This window comes from Nerophis ophidion, linkage group LG02, assembly GCF_033978795.1.
Source record: "Nerophis ophidion isolate RoL-2023_Sa linkage group LG02, RoL_Noph_v1.0, whole genome shotgun sequence".
Classification (NCBI taxonomy): Eukaryota; Metazoa; Chordata; class Actinopteri; order Syngnathiformes; family Syngnathidae; genus Nerophis; species Nerophis ophidion.
In genome coordinates this window covers 64319444-64340586 of record NC_084612.1, presented here as the reverse complement: position 1 = coordinate 64340586, position 21143 = coordinate 64319444, and the positions used below count along the sequence as shown (strand labels likewise).

Genomic DNA, 21143 nt, shown 5'->3' with positions numbered 1-21143 from the left:
CACAGTTCCTGTCTTCACCATAAAAGACCTGCTTCATCCTGCCTGTGCTAACAAAATAAGAGTCTCAGAAAGCTAGCGTGCACAAGCTCGCAAGCGACGGAGTTTGATGCCAATGTATTTCTCCCCAGCCCTCAGCGACCGCTTTCTCACTTGCTTGCCCACCCGCACAGTCACTGACGTCACTCACCTGCTGCCAGACATTAAAGGGCCACACACACATATGCTACTCTCATAACAAAGTGTTTAAAAACGAGTATGCAAGTTGGACAAATGAGATGCCAAATCCAACCACTTTCATGTGGTATTGGACAGAAAGGAGGACTTTTTTTTTTCCTCCATTTGAAAATGCGGACGTTATCAGCACCACTGTCTAATTCCAATCAATGCAAGTCATCAGAATCAAATACACCAACTTATATTCTTGTCTTCATGAAAGAAAGGAATCTATGTGTGTTAAACATGCTTGTATTATCATTAAACACCATTAACTTGTTAACAAAAATGTCTCTTTCATAAATAAATAAATATAAATTATAAATAGGAATGAGGTAGATCTCCTCGACTTGGTCAATTGAAAAGTAGCTCGCCTGCAGGAAAAGTGTGAGCGCCCCTGATGTAGAGCTTCAGTCGTTCATAATGCGCCACACATTTTCGATGGGAGACAGCGCTGGACTCTTTTTTTTTTTTACGAAGCCACGCTGTTGTAACAAGTGCTGAATGTGGCTTGGCATTGTCTTGCTGAAATAAGCAGCGGCGTCCATGAAAAAGACGGCGCTTAGATGGCAGCATATGTTGTTCCAAAACCTGTATGTACCTTTCAGCATTAATGGTGCCTTCACAGATGTGTATGTTACCCATGCCTTGGGCACTAATACACCCCCATACCATCACAGATGCTGGCTTTTAAACTTTGCGTCGATAACAGTCTGGATGGTTCGCTTCTCCTTTGGTCCGAATGACACAATGTCACATATTTCCAAAAACAATTTTAAATGTGGACTTGTCAGACCACAGAACACTTTTCCACTTTGCATCAGTACATCTTACAGTAGATGACCTCAGGCCCAGAGAAGCCGCCGGCGTTTCTGGATGTTGTTGATAAATGGCTTTCGCGTTGCATAGTAGAGCTTTAACTTGCACTTACAGATGTAGCGACAAACTGCATTTAGTGGCAGTAGTTTTCTGAAGTGTTCCTGAGCCCATGTGGTGATATCCTTTAGAGATTGATGTCTGTTTTTGATACAGTGCCGTCTGAGGGATCGAAGGTCACAGTCATTCAATGTTGGTTTCCGGCCATGCCGCTTAGCTGGAGTGAATTCTCCAGATTCTCTGAATCTTTTGATGATATTATGGACCGGATATGTTGAAATCCCTAAATTTCTTGCAATTGCACTTTGAGAAACGTTGTTCTTAAACTGTTTTGACTATTTGCTCACGCAGTTGTGGACAAAGGGGTGTACCTCGCCCCATCCTTTCTTGTGAAAGACTGAGCATTTTTTGGGAAGCTGTTTTTACACCCATTAATGGCACCCACCTGTTCCCAATTAGCCTGCACACCTGTGGAATATTCCATATAAGTGTTTGATGAGCATTCCTCACCTTTATCAGTATTTATTGCCACCTTTTCCAACTTCTTTGTCACGTGTTGCTGGCATCAAATTCCAAAGTTAATGATTACCGTATTTCCTTGAATTGCCGCAGGGCATATAGTATACGCCTGCCTTAAACTCGCATCGCAAAATAATTAGCGCATGCTTAGTATTACCACCTGGTCAAACTCGTGACGTCACGAGTGACACTTCCTGTGTCATCATTTTCAAAATGGAGGAGGCTGATTTCTATACCGGTAATTTGAAATTGCATAAAGGGAAGAAGATTAAGCGCTATTCAGTAGGATTTAAGGTCCAAGCTTACATTACACTCCAATTTTTACTGCATGCCTTTGGTAAGTGCCGGTGTCAGAAGAGGTTTTAAAATAATTAGCGCATGCTTACATTTACAGCATGCCTTTGGTAAGCGCAGGACTGAGAAGAGGTTTTGAAATAATTAGCGCATGCTTACTTTTACTGCATGCCTTTGGTAAGTGCCGGAGTGAGAAGAGGCTTTAAAATAATTAGCGCATGCTTACTTTTACAGCATGCCTTTGGTAAGCGCAGGACTGAGAAAAGGTTTTGAAATAATTAGCGCATGTTTACTTTTACCGCATGCCTTTGGTAAGCGCAGGAGTGAGAAGAGGTTTTAAATTAATTAGGGCCCCGGCAGCAATTCAAGGAAATACGGTATATGTTGTCTTCGTAGCATATTCAACAAAATATGGGTTAAAAATGATTTCCAAATCATTGTATTCCGTTTATATTTACATCTAACACAATTTCCCAACTCATATGGAAAAGGGGTTTGTAGTATTTTCAAAAAAAAATCCCACTTTTGCCTAAATTCACAATATTGCCTGAAATTCCCATTGATTATTACAATGGGACTTTTTTCAAAGTTCCACTATTCCCACAATTGTCATCTGAATCAAACTGCTCCAACGTCAAAATATTCAGCCTGTTCAGGAATGGTCTGCTCTCCTTCAACAATCATAAAAACAATTCCTAGATTTCAGTTCACATGCAATTCTTTTAGAAACTGCCTCATTTAGTTATAATTTTTGATGAGGAATGCGTGAATGTGAGTCGGCCGTCGCAAAAAGAACAACAATCATTTTGAGGAGCGTTTTGTGGGTCCTATGATGGAACACCTCCCAGCATGACAAAGAGGGGGAAGGAAGTTTAACGTGAACATAAAAGATTGTCGGGGTGAGAGGATGAGGTCGGAGGTGAAGTGGCACGGCGGGAGGGGGTGACGGGGAGTGCGTGGAAGCCCCTCCTCTTCCTCTTCTTCGGAGTTAGGCAGCTGTTTGTCTGGCCCCAGTAGGAGCTCATAGTGGCGAGGTGGGGAGCACGCTCCACTACACACCAATGGACGCGGCTTCACTTCACTTGTTGCCGCTCTCAGGCCAGATATATGGTTTCTCCTTGCGGCTTCGAAAGCAGCGTCCTGTTCCACATTCGGATAAAGATGTGGCTTTTTGAAGAAAGAGTTTATATATATATGTGTATATATGTATATTTGTTGGCACAAAAAGAACCCCCGCCCTTCCTCCACCTCCATGTCGCCGTGTAAGTCCCCTTGAAAGTGTCCCCTGTTTAAAAAGGGACGCCCCCTCTTTGTGGCCACTGTTCTGGTTGGCGTATGGAGGGGCTTTTGTCCCCCTCTTTCATGTGCGCTCACAAAAGCCCGGGCCGTTTGAAACACAACAGTCGATGAACTGCGCTGACAGTGTATTAAACTCTGATGAATTGCCTGTGCGAGGCATAGATCAATGTCCTCCAACCCCCCGAGCACGCCGCAGAGGCCGCAGCCTCGTCTCGGCCTAAATGGAACAGGTTGCTGCCTCCTTTCACCAAGGCCTGATTAGATTCATGTTTTGTTGGAGCCTTTTTAAAATGTGTAAATCTTTTTGCCGGCTTTTTTTTTTTTTCTTGCCCTTTTTTATTTAATTCAGGGAATTGACATTGTGGTTGCTGCTCATTTTGTTCATTTTGGGAGGTGACTCTGTCTAGACTGCAGTTGTTGGCGTCTAAATGCTCGGTTTAAAAACATTAAAGCGCCGCATTATAAAAGTGTAATCGAAGTGATCGTGCTTAAGTCCCACCATGGCTTCTAGTGTAGATTGAAACTTCCCAAAAATTTTTGACCCGGGTGCCGCATTGGGATATATATATATATATATATATATATATATACACACACACGTTAGGTCAGTAAAAAAAAAAAACTGAGGGTTTTTCAACCCTACAAGCATGTTTTGCAGGTTTCCCTGCTCTTCAGGGAATTTTATTGAAATATATAAAATCCCCCAAAGAGCAGGAAAACCTGTGAAACAGGCTTGTTAGGATGAATTAGCCACTGTGTTTTTTCCTGATTTAATGTGTATTCGTCTCTACCCCGGTATTGAGCACTGTATAATGGATATATATATACACATATACATATATATATATATATATATATATATATATATATATATATATATATATATATATATATATATATATATGATACACATACAGTCGTGGTCAAAAGTTTACACACACTTGTAAAGAACATAATGTCATGGCTGTCTTGAGTTTCCAACAATTTCTACAAAGCCTGTTTTTTTTTTGTGATAGAGTGATTGGAGCACATGTTAGTCACAAAAAAGACATTCATGAAGTTTGGTTCTTTTTTGAATATATTACTAAAAATGTGACCAAATCTGCTGGGTCAAAAGTATACATACAGCAATGTTAATATTTGGTGAAAGTCTGAACCAAATAAAATCATGTGAAAATGAGTCCTTTTTGCTTGGACCATTTTAGGATGTCTAATTGCACTTTTCTTTCCTTTTCTCTGACACACTGCCACCAGAAGAATCTGCCTCATGTTTGGGCCACATCACAAAGGTTCAAGTTTAAAAAGTTAGCTTGTCGGTTGATTATTTTATGGCGTAACAAAGTTGAAGTGTCATAACTTGGACTATGACTTGGAGATAGTTTATTTTTCCAACGCAAAGGGAAATTGGCACGAGCCAGATGAGAATCTGAGTACATGTTTATTTATACTCTTAAAAAAAAGACAAACAAAGTAAGCAAAACAAAAGGCACGCACGAGGGCGGAGAACAAACTTAACTAATGAAAAAACAAAGGACTAGCACAAAGGCTACAAACTATAGACATGAAACAAAAACTTGCACTGTGGCATAAATAACAAAAACTTACGTGGCGTGGACAAAATGAACAGCATGGTATGGCGTGAAGGGGGTTGAAGAATACGGGAAGTTGCCAGGCTGACTACCTAGTAACTGTGGCTTAAATAATAGCTATGATAATTAACAACAGGTGTGAGAGCTGAGGACAGGGGTGTGACATGCGGGCAAGGTGAAAATCAATGAGTAGCTATGGTGATAAGAGAAACAAAGAAGTGCAAAAGCGGTATACAAATGTCCAAAAAACAACCAAACATGACAAAAATGAAACATGATCTCATGGGCGTGACATGAAGTGCAAAAACTACAAAACACTTTTCCTTGTTTCTTAGCGGTTAGCATGACTTCTTCTTTCACCCCTGCATGTATTTTATTTAACAGACTCAAATAATGAATAATTGGATGTTTGTCCTTTGATTTAGAGTCACATTCCACTGGGGATCAATCGATCATTTCCCCCAGCCCGAGCCGTTTTTTTGTGAAAATTTGGCAACACGAGATAATTGTGTCGAGCCGGCATCATGATCCGGGGTTGCGCGAGTCGTTCATCGGTGGAATCATGACTTGCTATATGTCCTCCAGGTGTGGTTCAGCAACAGAAGGGCCCGGTGGCGTAAACAGGCCGGAGCCAACCAGCTTGCCGCTTTCAACCACCTGCTTCCCGGCGGGTTCCCGCCCACAGGGATGCCCACTTTACCCACATACCAGCTCCCGGAGGCCAGCTACCCCGGCACCACACTATCGCAAGGTGAGTACTCCCCCATGTTGTGCATGCAGTCAGTTGTTGTGCTAAAAACCAGGGAGGCTAATGTAGCCTTCCAGATGCAGATTCCTGTGGGAACTGGTCGTTTCACCCGGTTGATCGGAGCTTATACCTGTGCGCAGAGGGCAGCAGTACCTTGCACAGACCCCAGCCCTTGCCCCCGTCCTCCATGCACCAGGGAGGTCTAGGCGCCGACGGCAGTTCGGCGTACGGCTTATCATCCAACCGCCACAGCTTCTCCACCTACTCCGACTCCTTCATGAGCCCCTCGGCCTCCGGCAACCACATGAACGCCGTCGGCAACGGGTTGTCTCCGCAGGTAAGACACCACTCTCAAACCTCCGTTCCTGACGTTCCTGACGTTCCTGACGTTCCCGCCGCCCTCCTGCTGCTCTCGCTCGTCAGAATGTGTAATTGCGACTCAAATTAAAATGTTCATCGCCATAACTACCGATGTCGGGCTTTCATGTCAGCGGGATTTATTTGAGCCACTCCAAATTGCTACATTGCTAAAACAATTGGATTAACATCAACAAATTAAAATTCATCTTGATAGTCCAGGGCGGCCCCGCTCCAAACCGCGCGATTCCCGGCTTTCCTGGGACGTCTAAATCCTGCGCGCCGCCGCCAGAACACACGGAGATGAAATAATTAGCTAAAGCTTAAAAATGTAGACCCGTAATCTTCTTGCTGTAATTGTCTGACTCCAGTTTTTTTTTGTTGGTGTTTTTGCCTTTCAATCCATCTTCTTCCTGAATGTTTCACTCATTCTTATTCTCTTTATTTGTTTGCATCTTTTGTGTACTGTGTGCAATGTGTATCTCAAAAAATATAATTTTTTAGTTATTTATTTTATTTTTTAATTGTAAAATCTCTTTTTTCCTTGTCTTTATTTTCTGTCTGCATTATTTTCATTCATTTTGCTTCCCGCGACCCCAAAAGGGAATAAGCGGTAGGAAATGGATGGATGGATGTTTCTAAATTTTTAGTATTCTTTTGTCTTCAATTGCTTTATTTATTTTCATTTATTCTTTTATTTTCCTTTCTCTTCTATACATTTTTTTTCATTTTACACCCGTATAATCCCTAGTTTAATTCAATATATTTCCTTATTTTTACTTTATAACCCTTTTTTTTCCTTTTCTTTCATTCCTGCATAACATATTTTTATTATTATTTTTTTTGTTGGAAGCAATTATTATTATTAACTGGACATATTTATATGCATTTTCAAACATAATGTATATTTTCTGCTGCCTTTGTTTTGTTGTTTGTTTGTTTTGCTGCAGCTGTTACATATACTGTAATATTGTACATGGTAATTGGGATTTGAATAATATTGTATATATAAAATAAAATAAAATATATCAATATGTATTATATACATAATATATAATATGGAAATATTACATATATGTTATATTTCATAGTCGAGATTTCTGTTATACAGTGCTCAATGCCGGGGGTCGAGCGGAATATACGTTGGGTCAGGAAAAAACACGAAATATATATCATCCCTTCAAGCCTGTTTTGCAGGTTTCCCTGCACATCAGGGGATTTTTTTCCTTAAAAAATATATAAATGTGTATATAATACGTAAATATTACATTAGTTATATTTCATAGTCCAGATTTCTGTGGTTTACTGGGGTAGAGCGGAATATACGTTGGGTCAGGAAAAAACACAGAGACTATATCATCCCTTCAAGCCTGTTTCGCAGGTTTCCCTGCTCGTCAGGGGATTTTTTTATGTTATATTTTAAAGTCCAGATGTATGTGGTTTGCCAGGGTAGAGCGGAATATACAAACGTATGTTGGGTCAAGAAAAAAACAAAGAGGCTATTTCATCCCTTCAAGCCTGTTTTGCAGGTTTCCTTGATCGTCAGGGGATTTTTTTTCCTCCAAAATTATATAAATGTATATATAACATGTAAATATTACATATATTTTATAGTTTATAGTCGAGATTTCTGCGGTTTATCCGTTAAACAGTGCTCAATACCGGGGTAGAGCGGAATATACCTTGGGTCAGGAAAAAACACAAAGGCTATTTCATCCATTCAAGCCGGTTTCACAGGTTTCCCTGCTCGTCAGGGGATTTTTTTCCTCAAAAAATATACAAATGTATATGTAATATGTAAACATTACATATTATATATATATTGGGACGGCGCGGCGCAGTTGGAATGGCTTTGCCAGCAACTTGAGGGTTCCTGGTTCAATCCCCACCTTCTACCATCGTAGTCACGTCCATTGTGCCGTTGAGCAAGACACTTGATGAGTGACAACCTAATGGGTCCCAGTGTGTCAATGTGTGTGTGAATGGGTGAATGTGGAAATAGTGTCAAAGCGCATTGAGTTCCTTAAAAAGGTAGAAAAGCTCTGTACGAGTATAACCCATTTACCGTTTAACATACATGTTATATTTTATAGTTGTGATTTCTGTGGTTTATCCGTTATACTTTGCTCAATACCGGGGTAGAGCAGAATACACGTTGGGTCAGGAAAAAACACTAAGGCTATATCATCCCTTCAAGCCTGTTTCACAGGTTTCCCTGCTCGTCAGGGGATTTTTTTTCCTCAAAAAAATATATAAATGTATATATGATATATAAATATTACATATGTTATATTTTATTGTCAAGATGTATGTGGTTTACCGGGGTAGAGCAGAATATATGTTTATACGTTGGGTCAAGAAAAAAACACAGAGGCTATTTCATCACTTCAAGCCTGTTTTGCAGGTTTTCTTGCTTGTCAGGGGATTTTTTTTTCCTCAAAAAATATATAAATGTATATAAACAATGTAAATATTACATATATGTTATTTTTTATAGTCGAGATTTCTGTGGTTTATTGTTATACAATGCTCAACACCGGGGTAGAGCGGAATTTACGTTGGGTCAGGAAAAAAACACAGAGGCTTATCATCCCTTCAAGCCTATTTCGCAAGTTTCCCTGCTCGCCAGGAGATTTTTTTCCTCAAAAAAATATATAAATGTATATATAATTTGTAAATATTACATATATGTTATATTTTATTGTCCAGATGTATGAGGTTTACCAGGGTAGAGCGGAATATACGTTTGTACGTTGGGTCAAGAAAAAAACACAGAGGCTATTTCATCCCTTCAAGCCTGTTTTGCAGGTTTCCGTGCTCGTCAGGGGATTTTTTTTTTCATCCAAAATTATATAAATGTAAATATTACATATATGTTATTTTTTATAGTCGAGATTTCTGTGGTTTATTGTTATACAGTGCTCAACACCGGGGTAGAGCGGAATTTACGTTGGGTCAGGAAAAAAAAACACAGCTGCTATATCATCCCTTCAAGCCAGTTTCACAAGTTTCCCTGCTCGCCAGGGGATTTCTGTCCTCCAAAAATATATATAAACGTATGTATAATATGTAAAAATTACTTGTTATATTTTATAGTCGAGATTTCTGTGGTTTATCCATTATGCTTTGCTCAATATCGGGGTAGAGTGGAATATACGTTGGTTCAGGAAAAAAAACACAGAGGCTATATAATCCCCTTCAAACCTGTTTCGCAAGTTTCCCTGCTCGTCAGAGGATTTTTTTCCTCAAAAAAATATATAAATATATATATAATATGTACATATAACATATGTTATATTTTATAGTCCAGATGTATGTGGTTTACCAGGGTAGAGTGGAATATACTTCAAGAAAAAAACACAGAGGCTATTTCATCCCTTCAAGCCTGTTTTGCAGGTTTCCCTGCTCATCAGGGGATTTTTTTTCATCAAAAAATCTGTAAATGTATATATAAAATGTAAATATTACATATGTTATATATTATAGTCGAGATTTCTGTGGTTTATTGTTATACAGTGCTCAACACCGGGGTAGAGCGGGATTTACGTTGGGTCAGGAAAAAAACAGAGAGGCTATATCATTCCTTCAAGCCCGTTTCGCAAGTTTCCCTGCTCGCCAGGGGATTCTTGTCCTCAAAAAATATATAAACGTATATATAATATGTAAAAATCACTTGTTATATTTTATAGTCGAGATTTCTGTGGTTTATCCGTTATACTTTGCTCAATACCGGGGTAGAGCGGAATATATGTTGGGTCAGGAAAAAAAACACAGAGGCTATATCATCCCTTCAAGCCTGTTCCGCAAGTTTCCCTGCTCGCCAGGGGATTTTTGTCCTCAAAAAATATATAAACGTATTTATAATATGTAAAAATGACTAGTTATATTTTATAGTCGAGATTTCTGTGGTTTATCAGTTATGCTTTGCTCAATACCGGGGTAGAGGGGAATATACGTTGGGTCAGGAAAAAACACAGAAGCTATATCATCCCTTCAAGCCTGTTCCGCAAGTTTCCCTGCTCGCCAGGGGATTTTTGTCCTCAAAAAATATATAAACGTATTTATAATATGTAAAAATGACTTGTTATATTTTATAGTCGAGATTTCTGTGGTTTATCAGTTATGCTTTGCTCAATACCGGGGTAGAGCGGAATTTACGTTGGGTCAGGAAAAAAAACACAGAGGCTATATCATCCCTTCAAGCCTGTTCCGCAAGTTTCCCTGCTCGCTAGGAGATTTTTGTCCTCAAAAAATATATAAATGTTTTTATAATCTGTAAATATTACATGTATGTTATATTTTATAGTCCAGATGTATGTGGTTTACCGGGTAGAGCGGAATATACGTTGGATCAAGAAAAAACATGGAGGCGTTATAATCCCTTCAGGCCTGTTTTGCAGGTTTCCCTGCTCATAAAGGGATTTTTTTTTTTGAGTTAAAAAATATATAAATGTATTTAGTTTTTTGGGGGAAAAAATCCCACGACGAGCAGGGAAACCTGCAAAACAGGCTTGAGGGGATGATATAGCCTCTGTGTTTTTTCCTGACCTAATGAATAAGTTATATTTTATTTTGCTACTTTGGTGTATTTTTAGTCCATCTAATACCTGTATTATCCTTTCCATCCTTTGAAACTGAGCTACTGCGGGAACAATTTCCCTTGTCTATAAATTGAGCAAGTGCAAACATGTGCTGGTTCTTAATGTGCTTATAACTTGAGGGTTGCAGGTTCAATCCCCGCTTCCCGCCATCCTAGTCACTGCCGTTGTGTCCTTGGGCAAGACACTTTACCCAACTGCTCCCAGTGCCACTCACACTGGTTTAAATGTAAAAATTAGATATTGGATTTCACTATGTAAAGGGCTTTGAGTCGCTAGAGAAAAGCGCTATATAAATAGAATTCACTTCACATGTAAAAATGCATTTCTTCTTGACCTGTGGTGTTTCTTTGCCATCCTCATGCATGTGTGCTACTTCCCACATTAACCTCTTTGGCCACCTCCATTAAAGAGCGTTTAAGCGCAACCTCCACGCTGGAGGTTGCGCTTAAAGCGGCAGAGAATGCAAAAGCATTTGTAAACGATGCAAATCGTGTGTACGCAGCAAATTATACACAATTACCCATCAATACCGGCCAGCCTTGCCCACCCCGCACCGACAAGACGCGGTTAACAAGCAGAAAATAAGATTGAAATGGTGCGTAAAGAGTTGAAAATGAATTTCAATGCCGCATTTGTCCACAATTACCCCACTCGTCCACGTGTTTTATTTGAGTCGCCTTTAAAATATTTCTCAAAGCAGATTGGAAACTGGGTATTACCCTGTTTTATTATTTTTTTTTTTTTTAAAGACAGAATTAAGGATTTTGGGACAAAAAGGAGGATTTTCTCTCCTGCTGGAGTGACGGAGTGAGGATAACACGGAGTCTCACAGCGTGTTTGATTGTTAATGGTGGCACGGGGGTTTGGGGGGGGGGGGGGGGGGGGGTGGGGGGGGGGGGTTAGCTGCTAATGCTCCCGCTGCAAAAACCTGCAGGAAAAAAAAAAAACACAGACGCCATCATTTATCAACATATTTCATTAATGGCTCACTGATGCTGGCAGGGGTTCTTGAATGTGTTAGGATATTAAACATGTCCTGGTGAAGTCAGGATTAAAGGACACCATGCATGTTGTCTTTTCAATTAATCATCAGCCATCTTTTAGGATGGAGTGTTTGCTTTTTTTGCACACTGCAGTTAGACAGTGGCCGCCCTGAGATCGGTAGGTTGTGAGTGCAAACCCCGGCCGAGTCATACCAAAGACTATAAAAATGGGACTTATTACCTCCCTGCTTGGCACTCAGCATCAAGGGTTGGAATTGGGGGTTAAATCACCAAAATGATTCCCGGGCGGGGCACCGCTGCTGCCCACTGCTCCCCTCACCTCCCAGGGGGATGGGACAAATATAGAGGACAAATTTCACCACACCTAGTGTGTGTGTGACAATCATTGGTACTTTAACTTAGCAAAAATTAGAGGTTCACCAAAAAAAAAATGATTTCGAATTCTATATCAATTCATAATAATCTTCAGAAATCGATGGAAAAAAAAAAAATCTAGATTTTTTTTTTTAATAATTTGAAGTCATTTGAGCCGCTGGAAAAAAAAACATTTTGTTTTGGACTACAAGCCGTTCATTTTTTCAAAAATCGACAGTGCGCCTTATAACTCGAATATACGGACTAATTCTGGTCATGCTTACCGACCTCCAAGCTGTTTTATTTGGTACATGGTGTAATGGTAAGTCTGACCAGTAGATGGCAGTCACACATAAGAGACACATATAGACTGCAATATGATGGCAGTAAACAACACCAAAACTTTAAAAATGTTCCATTGAGAATAAAGAACACTTCACACGGCGCTCGAAAATACGTCACAATGTTTTAGTACGACCTTGAAACCGCACCGCTTAATGGATTGTCGGCCCACTACCGTAGTCAGAGATACAAGTATGACTATGGTGTGTGAGTAAGGACCCATTAGCAGACAAACAATTTGGCCTTTTGTTTCGCAATATTATGCAAAACCAACTTTTCTTACCTTCTGGTATCTGCTGATGTGTATTTTGCGATCGACATAAGTCCTGAAAATTTGCGCACTTCTGCCACTGTAGTCTGTGCCGATCCGTAGTCGCCAATCTTTTGTGCTTTAACTTTAACTTATCAAAAACTAGAGTGCACCAAAAAAAAATGTCTACGATTTTATATCGATTCATAATAATTTTCAGAAATCGATGGGAAAAAAAAAATCTTAAAAATGTTTTGATAATTTGAAGTCATTTGAGTCACTGGAAAAAAGCATTATCATATTTTGTTTTCGACTATAAAGCACACTTAAAATCCGTTCATTTTCTCAAAAATCGACAGTGCGCCTTGTAACCCGTTGCACCGAATATACGGAATAATTCTGCTCGTGCTTACCGACCTCGAAGCAATTTTACTTGGTACATGGTGTAATGGTAAGTGTGACCAGTAGATGGCAGTCACGCATAAGATATACATGTGGGTTGCAATATGATGGTAGTAAACAACACCAGAACTTTAAAAATGTTCCACTGAAAATAAAGAACAGTTTACACGGCGCTCAAAAATATGTCACAAAGTTTTAGTATGACCTTGAAGTCGCACCGCTTGATGGATTGTCGGCCCACTACCGTAGTCAGAGATACAAGTATGACTATGGTGTGTCTGTGTAAGGACCCATTAGCAGACAAACAATTTGGCGTTTTGTTTCGCAATATTATGCAAAACCAACTTTTCTTACCTTCTGGTATCTGCAGATGTGTATTTTGCGATCGACATAAGTCCTGAAAATTTGCGCACTTCTGCCACTGTAGTCTGTGCCGATCCGTAGTCGCCAATCTTTTGTGCTTTAACTTTAACTTATCAAAAACTAGAGTGCACCAAAAAAAATGTCTACGATTTTATATCGATTCATAATAATTTTCAGAAATCGATGGGAAAAAAAAAATCTTAAAAATGTTTTGATAATTTGAAGTCATTTGAGTCACTGGAAAAAAGCATTATCATATTTTGTTTTCGACTATAAAGCACACTTAAAATCCGTTCATTTTCTCAAAAATCGACAGTACGCCTTGTAACCCGTTGCACCGAATATACGGAATAATTCTGGTCGTGCTTACCAACCTCGAAGCAATTTTACTTGGTACATGGTGTAATGGTAAGTGTGACCAGTAGATGGCAGTCACGCATAAGATATACATGTGGGCTGCAATATGATGGTAGTAAACAACACCAGAACTTTAAAAATGTTCCATTGAAAATAAAGAACAGTTTACACGGAGCTCAAAAATATGTCACAAAGTTTTAGTATGACCTTGAAGTCGCACCGCTTGATGGATTGTCGGCCCACTACCGTAGTCAGAGATACAAGTATGACTATGGTGTGTGTGTATAAGGACCCATTAGCAGACAAACTATTTGGCGTTTTGTTTCGCAATATTATGCAAAACCAACTTTTCTTACCTTCTGGTATCTGCTGATGTATATTCGCGATCTACATAAGTCCTGAAAATTTGCGCACTTCTGCCACTGTAGTCTGTGACGATCCGTAGTCGCTAATCTTTTGTGCTTTAACTTTAACTTATCAAAAACTAAGGGTGAACCAAAACATTTTTTTTACAATTTTATATCGATTCACAATAATTTTCAGAAATCGATGGGGAAAAAAAATCTTAAAAATATTTTAATAACTCGAAGTCATTTGAGTCACTGGAGAAAAAGCGTTATCATATTTTGTTTTGGACTATAAGGCTCACTTAAAATCCGTTCATTTTCTCAAAAATCGACAGTTCGCATTATAACCAGGTGCGCCGAATATACGGAATAATTCTGGTCGTGCTTACCGACCTCGAAGCAATTTTACTTGGTACATGGTTTAATGGTAAGCGTCACTAGTAGATGGCAGTCACACATAAGAGATAAGTGTAGACTGCAATATGATGGCAGTAAACAACACCAAAACTTTAAAAATGTTCCATTGAAAATGAAGAACATTTTACACGGCGCTCAAAAATATGTCAAAATGTTTTAGTACGACCTTGAAGCCACACCGCTTGAATGATTGTCGGCCCATTACGACTACCGTAGTCAGAGATACAAGTATGACTATGGTGTGTGTATAAGGACCCATTAGCAGAAAAAGTATGTGCCGTTTTGTTTCGCAATATGCAAAACCAACTTTTCTTACCTTCTGGTATCTGCTGATGTGTATTTGAGATCTGCAAAAGCCCTGAAAATTTGCGCGCTTCCTCCACTGTAGTCTGTGCCGATCCGTAGTCGATAGGCTTTGTCTTTTTCTGTATTTTTGTGTCATGTGACATTCATCCTCTGCTGTTTCCATTTCTAATATAATGTAGTGTAAAGTTCTAACATATATCTGACAGTGGACTCGCTATGGAAGCACTAAAAACTACCGGTGTAGTGAGTTTACATTATTTACCCAAGGAACTTTAGTTATTAGAGAGATTCCGGTCGGACTTTTTTTGTTTTTTTCCTGCAATTGATTGAAGTAAAGTCTGAATGTCATTAAAACAGTTAGCTCCATCTTTTGACACATCTTCCACTCCCGTCCTTGCACAGTTCTGTCAGAAAGCGGCTTGAAGATGACCTGTAAAACATCATTCATGCAACATTTTGACCGAAGAACCACCATTACATGTTATGTAGACCACAAGGAAGTGTTGTCCATTTTAGAAAAAAAAACAACATAATATGACCCCTTTAATGTGCCCTATAATCTGGTGTGTCCTATGGTCCAGAAAATACGCTATACAAGATATAATTCACTTCACTATTATCATAATTTTTTGTCGTATTTTCTCAAGGGATGTCGAACATTTCACATGAACACTGGCAGCAAGCGGTCCCCACTTTGCACACAACGGCTTGCAAGCCGGCTTCGCAATTAAACATATCATGAATTGAGCTGTGGACACGGTTTATTTGTCATGATTGATGGCTGAAAAGCTTGCAAAGAAGAGTTTAGCACAGGGGTGTTGAAACCCATTTTAGATGGGGGACCCTTATGGAGAAAAATATCCCCCCCAAGTGGGCCAAACTGGTAAAATAACGGCATAATAACTTAAAAACAAAGACAACTTTTTTCCAAGTCCTTCACTCTAAATTTCCTCATCCACAAATCTTTCATCCTCGCTCAAATTAATGGGGAAATCGTCGCTTTCTCGGTCCGAATCGCTCTCGCTGCTGGTGGCCATGATTATATACAATGTGAAGATGTGAGGAGCTCCACAATCCGTGACGTCACGCGCACATCGTCTGCTATTTCCGGTACAGGCAAGGCTTTTTTGTTAGCGACCAAAAGTTGCGAACTTTATCGTCGATGTTCTCTACTAAATCCTTTCAGCAAAAATATGGCAATATCGCAAAATGATCAAGTATGACACATAGAATGGAACTGCTATCCACCTTTAAATGAGAAAATCTCATTTCAGTAGGCTTTTAAACACCCCCTGGGAGATGAGGGGAGCAGTGAGAATTTTTTGCTGATTTAACCCCCCAATTCCAACCCTTGATGCTGAGTGCCAAGCAGGGAGGTAATGGGTCCCATTTTTTTTATAGTCTTTGGTATGACTCGGCCGGGGTTTGAACTCACAACCTATCGATCTCAGGGTAGCAAGTGTTGGCAGGAGATATACTATTTGCTACATTTGAGCGTTATAGCGTTAGTGGCCCAGGCCCATCGCTGCAAAGATTGACCAAAAAAAAAAAAAAAAGTCTCCGCTTCCGAGCAAATGGACCAGAGTGGCTTTCTGCCAAGTCCGTAATGGAATCCTGCAGCGTTCAGTAGGACCCCCGACAGGAGCCCCGCGTCCATCCCAATCCCGTAACCCGTCCCGACAGCACACGTTTTCCCATTACGGCGGAAAAGCCACGGAGGAAAAGAAGTGGAAAGCGGACGCTGTTTTGATTGTGGCGACATGTTTGGCTGCTTGAGGGAAGCGGTTGCTGTGCATGGCTGGCCAAGAGGAATGAGAGCAGAAGTGCTTCTTGTTTCATTTCCGGGCGCAGCAGGTGTCGGGAACTCGCTTGAAGGAAGATTCACATCTAGTCTTGCCTATCACTCGAGAGGCAAGACTAGATGGCAAGACTAGTAGAGGCATCGAAGATAAAGGGGGGGGGTGGATGGGTGGTTGCATGTGGTACACAGAACATCCATTTTCACACTTGTATTAGTCAGTTTAAAAAAAGAAGGGTTTAAGCCTTTTTTTTTTTTTTTAAGCATCCACAGTCTGTGGTGCCCTCAGGAGGTCAGGGAGAGCGTTCCACAGACTGGAAGCGGCGGAGCAGCAATCCCGGTCTCCCATTGTTCGTAGCTTTGTCCTCTGAGTTTGTGGGAGGTTAGCCTGTCCGGAGCGGAGGTGTCGCGTGGAGGATGGTGTTCCATCCCTCTATTTTCTACCGCTTGTTCCTTTCTGTTTTGTTGAGCGTGCATTACATGGCTGGTGACTGTTACTAGGTAGATAGTGGGTGGGTGGTTGCGTGTGGTACACAGAACATCAATTTCCACAATTATATTAGCCCCGGGTCCAGTGGAACCGGACATCGTATATGTAATAGAAATGTGTAATGGTGGTGTATGGTGTGTGGTCTTTAAATATGTATTCTGATATATGTTCTTCACAGGAAATGAGCCAAAGTGAGTGAGTCTCAGTTTGAAAAATTCTTTAATCGTATAATTTTTCTTTTAATAAAAAATTAAAACGGGTCCCGCAGACCCGAACACCACACAAGGGTTAATTTGAGTGATGATGAAAGATTCGTGGATGAGGAAATTTAGAGTGAAGGACTAGGAAAAAAAAATAAAGGCGAGGGCAGTGAGAGCGATTCAGATGTTTTTTGGGGCGGCATAGCTCAGTTGGTAGAGTGGCCGTGCCAGCAACTTGAGGGTTGCAGGTTCGATTCCCGCTTGTGCCATCCTTGTTACTGCCGTTGTGTCCTTGGGCAAGACGCTTTACCCACCTGCTCCCAGTGCCACCCACACTGGTTTAAATGTAACTTAGATATTGGGTGTCACTATGTAAAGCGCTTTGAGTCACTTGAGAAAAGCGCTATATAAATATAATTCACTTCACTTCACTAGACACATTTACTAGGATAATTATGGAAAATGCCTTATCTGCTATTGTGTTGCTAGTGTTTTAGTGAGATTAACTTGTACCTGAAAGTCAGAGGGGTGTGGCCACGGGTGTGTTGACGCCAGAGTCTCTGAGAGAAGCCACGGCAGCTGCATGGACGGCGCAAGCTCAGCTGATGTCTCCGGTAAGAGGCGACTTATTACCACAATTTTCTCACCGAAAACTGCCGGTTGACATGATCCATAGTAAAGCTTCTTCTTCGGGAATTTTAAACAAGGAAACACCGGCCGTGTTTTTGTGGCTAAAGGCTAAAAGCTTCCCACCTCCATCTTTCTTCTTTGACTTGTCCATTATTAATTGAACAAATTGCAAAAGATTCAGCAACACAGATGTCCAAAATACTGTGTAATTATGCGATTAAAGGAGACTACTTATAGCTTGGATTGGGCTGGAAAATAATGTGCGCTACAACTGGTGACGTCAAACGCACGCGTCATCATAACGCGACGGTTTCAACACGACACTTCGCGGGAAATTTAAAATTGCAATTTAGTAAACTAAAAAGGCCGTATTGGCATGTGTTGCAATATTAATATTTCATCATTGATATGTAAACTATCAGACTGCGTGGTGGGTAATAGCGGGTTTCAGTAGGCCTTTAAAACGGACAAAATAGTTGTTTGTAAATTGAGACAACGTTGATTGAGAAAGGACCAATTTTTAGAGATGTCCGATAATGGCTTTTTTGCCGATATTGTGCAACTCTTAATTACCGATTCCGATATCAACCGATACCGATATATACAGTCGTGGAATTAACACATTATGCCTCATTTCGTTGTGATGCCCCGCTGGATGCATTAAACAATGTAACAAAGTTTTCCAAAATAAATCAACTCAAGTTATGGAAAAAAAAATGCCAACATGGCACTGCCATTTTTATTATTAAGGTAACAAAGTGCATTATTTTTTTTAACATGCCTCAAAACAGCAGCTTGGAATTTGGACAGGCTCTCCCTGAGAGAGCATGAGGAGGTTGAGGTGGGCAGGGTTGAGGTGTTGGGGTTAGGGGTTAACGGGGCGTATATATTGTAGCGTCCCAGCAGAGTTAGTGCTGCAAGGCGTTCTGGGTATTTGTTCTGTTGTGTTTATAATAATAATAATAATAATAACAATGGATTAGATTTACCGTATTTCTTTGAATTGCCGCTGGGGCGCTAATTAATTTAAAACCTCTTCCCACTACTGCGCTTGCCAAAGGCATGCGGTAAAAGTAAGCATGGGCTAATTATTTTAAAACCTCTTCTCACTCTGGCACTTACCAAAGGCATGCGGTAAAACTTTTAGTGTGATGTAAGCTTGGACCTTAAATCCTTCTGAATAGCTCTTAATCTTCTTCCCTTTATGCGATTTCAAATTACCGGTATTGAAATCAGCTTCCTTCATTTTGAAAATGATGACAGGGGAAGTGTCACTCGTGACGTCATGAGTTTGACCAGGCGGTAATACCAAGCATGCGCTAATTATGTTGTGAAGCAAGTTTGACCCGGCAGTAATTCAAGGCAGGCGCATACTATATGCCCTGCGGCAATCCAAGGAAATACGGTATATCGCGCTTTTTCTATTATAATTAGATACTCAAAGCGCTCACAGAGAAGTGGGAACCCATCATTCATTCACACCTGGTGGTGGTAAGCTACATCTGTAGCCACAGCTGCCCTGGGGTAGCCTGACGGAAGCGTGGCTGCCAGTTTGCCCCTCCGACCACCATCATTCATCATTCATTCACCAGTGTGAGCGGCACCGGGGGCAAGGGTGAAGTGTCCTGCCCAAGGACACTACGGCAGCGATTTGGATTTCAATAGGCGGGGAGCGAACCTGCAACCCTCAGGTTTCTGGCATGGCCACTCTACCCGCAACGCCATGCCGCCACTATGTTGCGTTACGGTACGGATGTTCTCCCGAAATGTGTTTGTCATTCTTGTTTGGTGTGAGTTCACAGTGTGGCACATATTCGGAACAGTGTTAAAGTTGTTTGTATGGCTACCCTCTGTGTGACCTGTATGACTGTTGGCCAAGTATGCCATGCATTCACTTGTGTGTGTGAAAAGCCGTAGATATTATGTGATTGGGCCGGCACGCAATGGCAGTGCCTTTAAGGTTATTGGCGCTCTGTACTTCTCCCTACGTCCGTGTACCACTCCGTACAGCCGCGTATAAAAGTCATAAATTCTACTTTTTGAAACCGATACCGATAATTTCCGATATTACATTTTAAAGCATTTATCGGACGATAATATCGACAGTTCGATATTATCGGACATCTCTACCTAATTTCAATGGTAAAAACAACGTCACAACCTGACATAGGGTTGTATGGTAAACCCGTACTGGTATAGTATCGCGATACTAAAATATGAAAAATGGTGCTATACTCTGTTTGAAAAGTACCCGGTGCCCGGGCATGACGGCGCGCTGTCACGTCGTGACATTGCTGGTTTTGGGAGCATGTTCGGCAGCGCACAATCACGGAGTGCTTACAAGCAGACACAGTGTGTAGACAGAAAAGGGAGAACGGACGCATTTTGACTTAAAAACTTAAAAACGATAAAGGTAAAGTTATAACACTGAAACGCCCTCAGGAAAAGGTGCTTTAAGACATGGCTAGCTAGCTAGCGGCTAAAGCCCAGCCCCAGTCGGCAGTGTTTTAGCTACGTCTAAATCACTAATCCTTGTCTCCATGGCGACAAATAAAGTACGTTTCTTACGAGTATCATCCCTGCAGGACGAGGAATAGCTAAACATGCTTCACTACAAACCCTAGGAGGATACAATAGCTAACCGCTAACAGCAAGCTAGCACGCTGAATGTAAACAAATACCATGGGTGGATCTACACCTAACATCCACTGCAATGATACCAAGTTTAATAGCGTATCTAGTTGATACTATTATGATTACATTGATAGTTTTTATTGTCACAAAATCTTTTTCCTTTTTTTTAAATTCATACCACGTTAGCCTTAAATATATATATATATATATATATATATATATATATATATATATATATATATATATATATACATATTTATACAAACACACATATATATACATACACATATATACGTGTGTGTGTATGTATATATGTGTATGTATATGTATGTGTAAGTATATATATATGTGTGTGTATATGTATATATGTATATATGTGTGTATGTATATATATGTGTATATATATATATATATATATATATATATGTGTATGTATATATGTGTATGTGTATGTGGGTGTATACATATGTATATATGTATATGTGTGTATATATATGTGTGTATATGTATATATGTATATGAGTTTATATGTATTCATGTATGTATTTGTGTGTGTATATATATATATATATATATATATATATATATATATATTTGTATATATATATGTATGTATTTGTATATGTATGTATATATATATATGTATGTACGTATGTATATATATATAAATATATATTAATACACACATATATATATATATATACACATATATACATATACATATATATAGATATATATACACATATATACATA

At 40.0% G+C, this 21143-nt stretch overlaps 1 protein-coding gene across 6 annotated transcripts in view; it reads left to right on the top strand.

Moving 5' to 3' along the window:
• The window catches only part of pax7a (paired box 7a), a 177569-nt gene that overhangs the window by 98665 nt on the left and 57761 nt on the right, over positions 1-21143 (top strand). For 4 of the 6 annotated variants that reach the window (XM_061888451.1, XM_061888485.1, XM_061888441.1 and 1 more), the window contains 2 exons: positions 5376-5541; positions 5616-5875. In XM_061888451.1, the coding sequence (XP_061744435.1) occupies positions 5376-5541; positions 5616-5875 (426 nt within the window). The remainder of the gene's footprint in view (positions 1-5375; positions 5542-5615; positions 5876-21143) is intronic. The other 2 variants (XM_061888478.1, XM_061888460.1) reach the window with 1 other exon arrangement.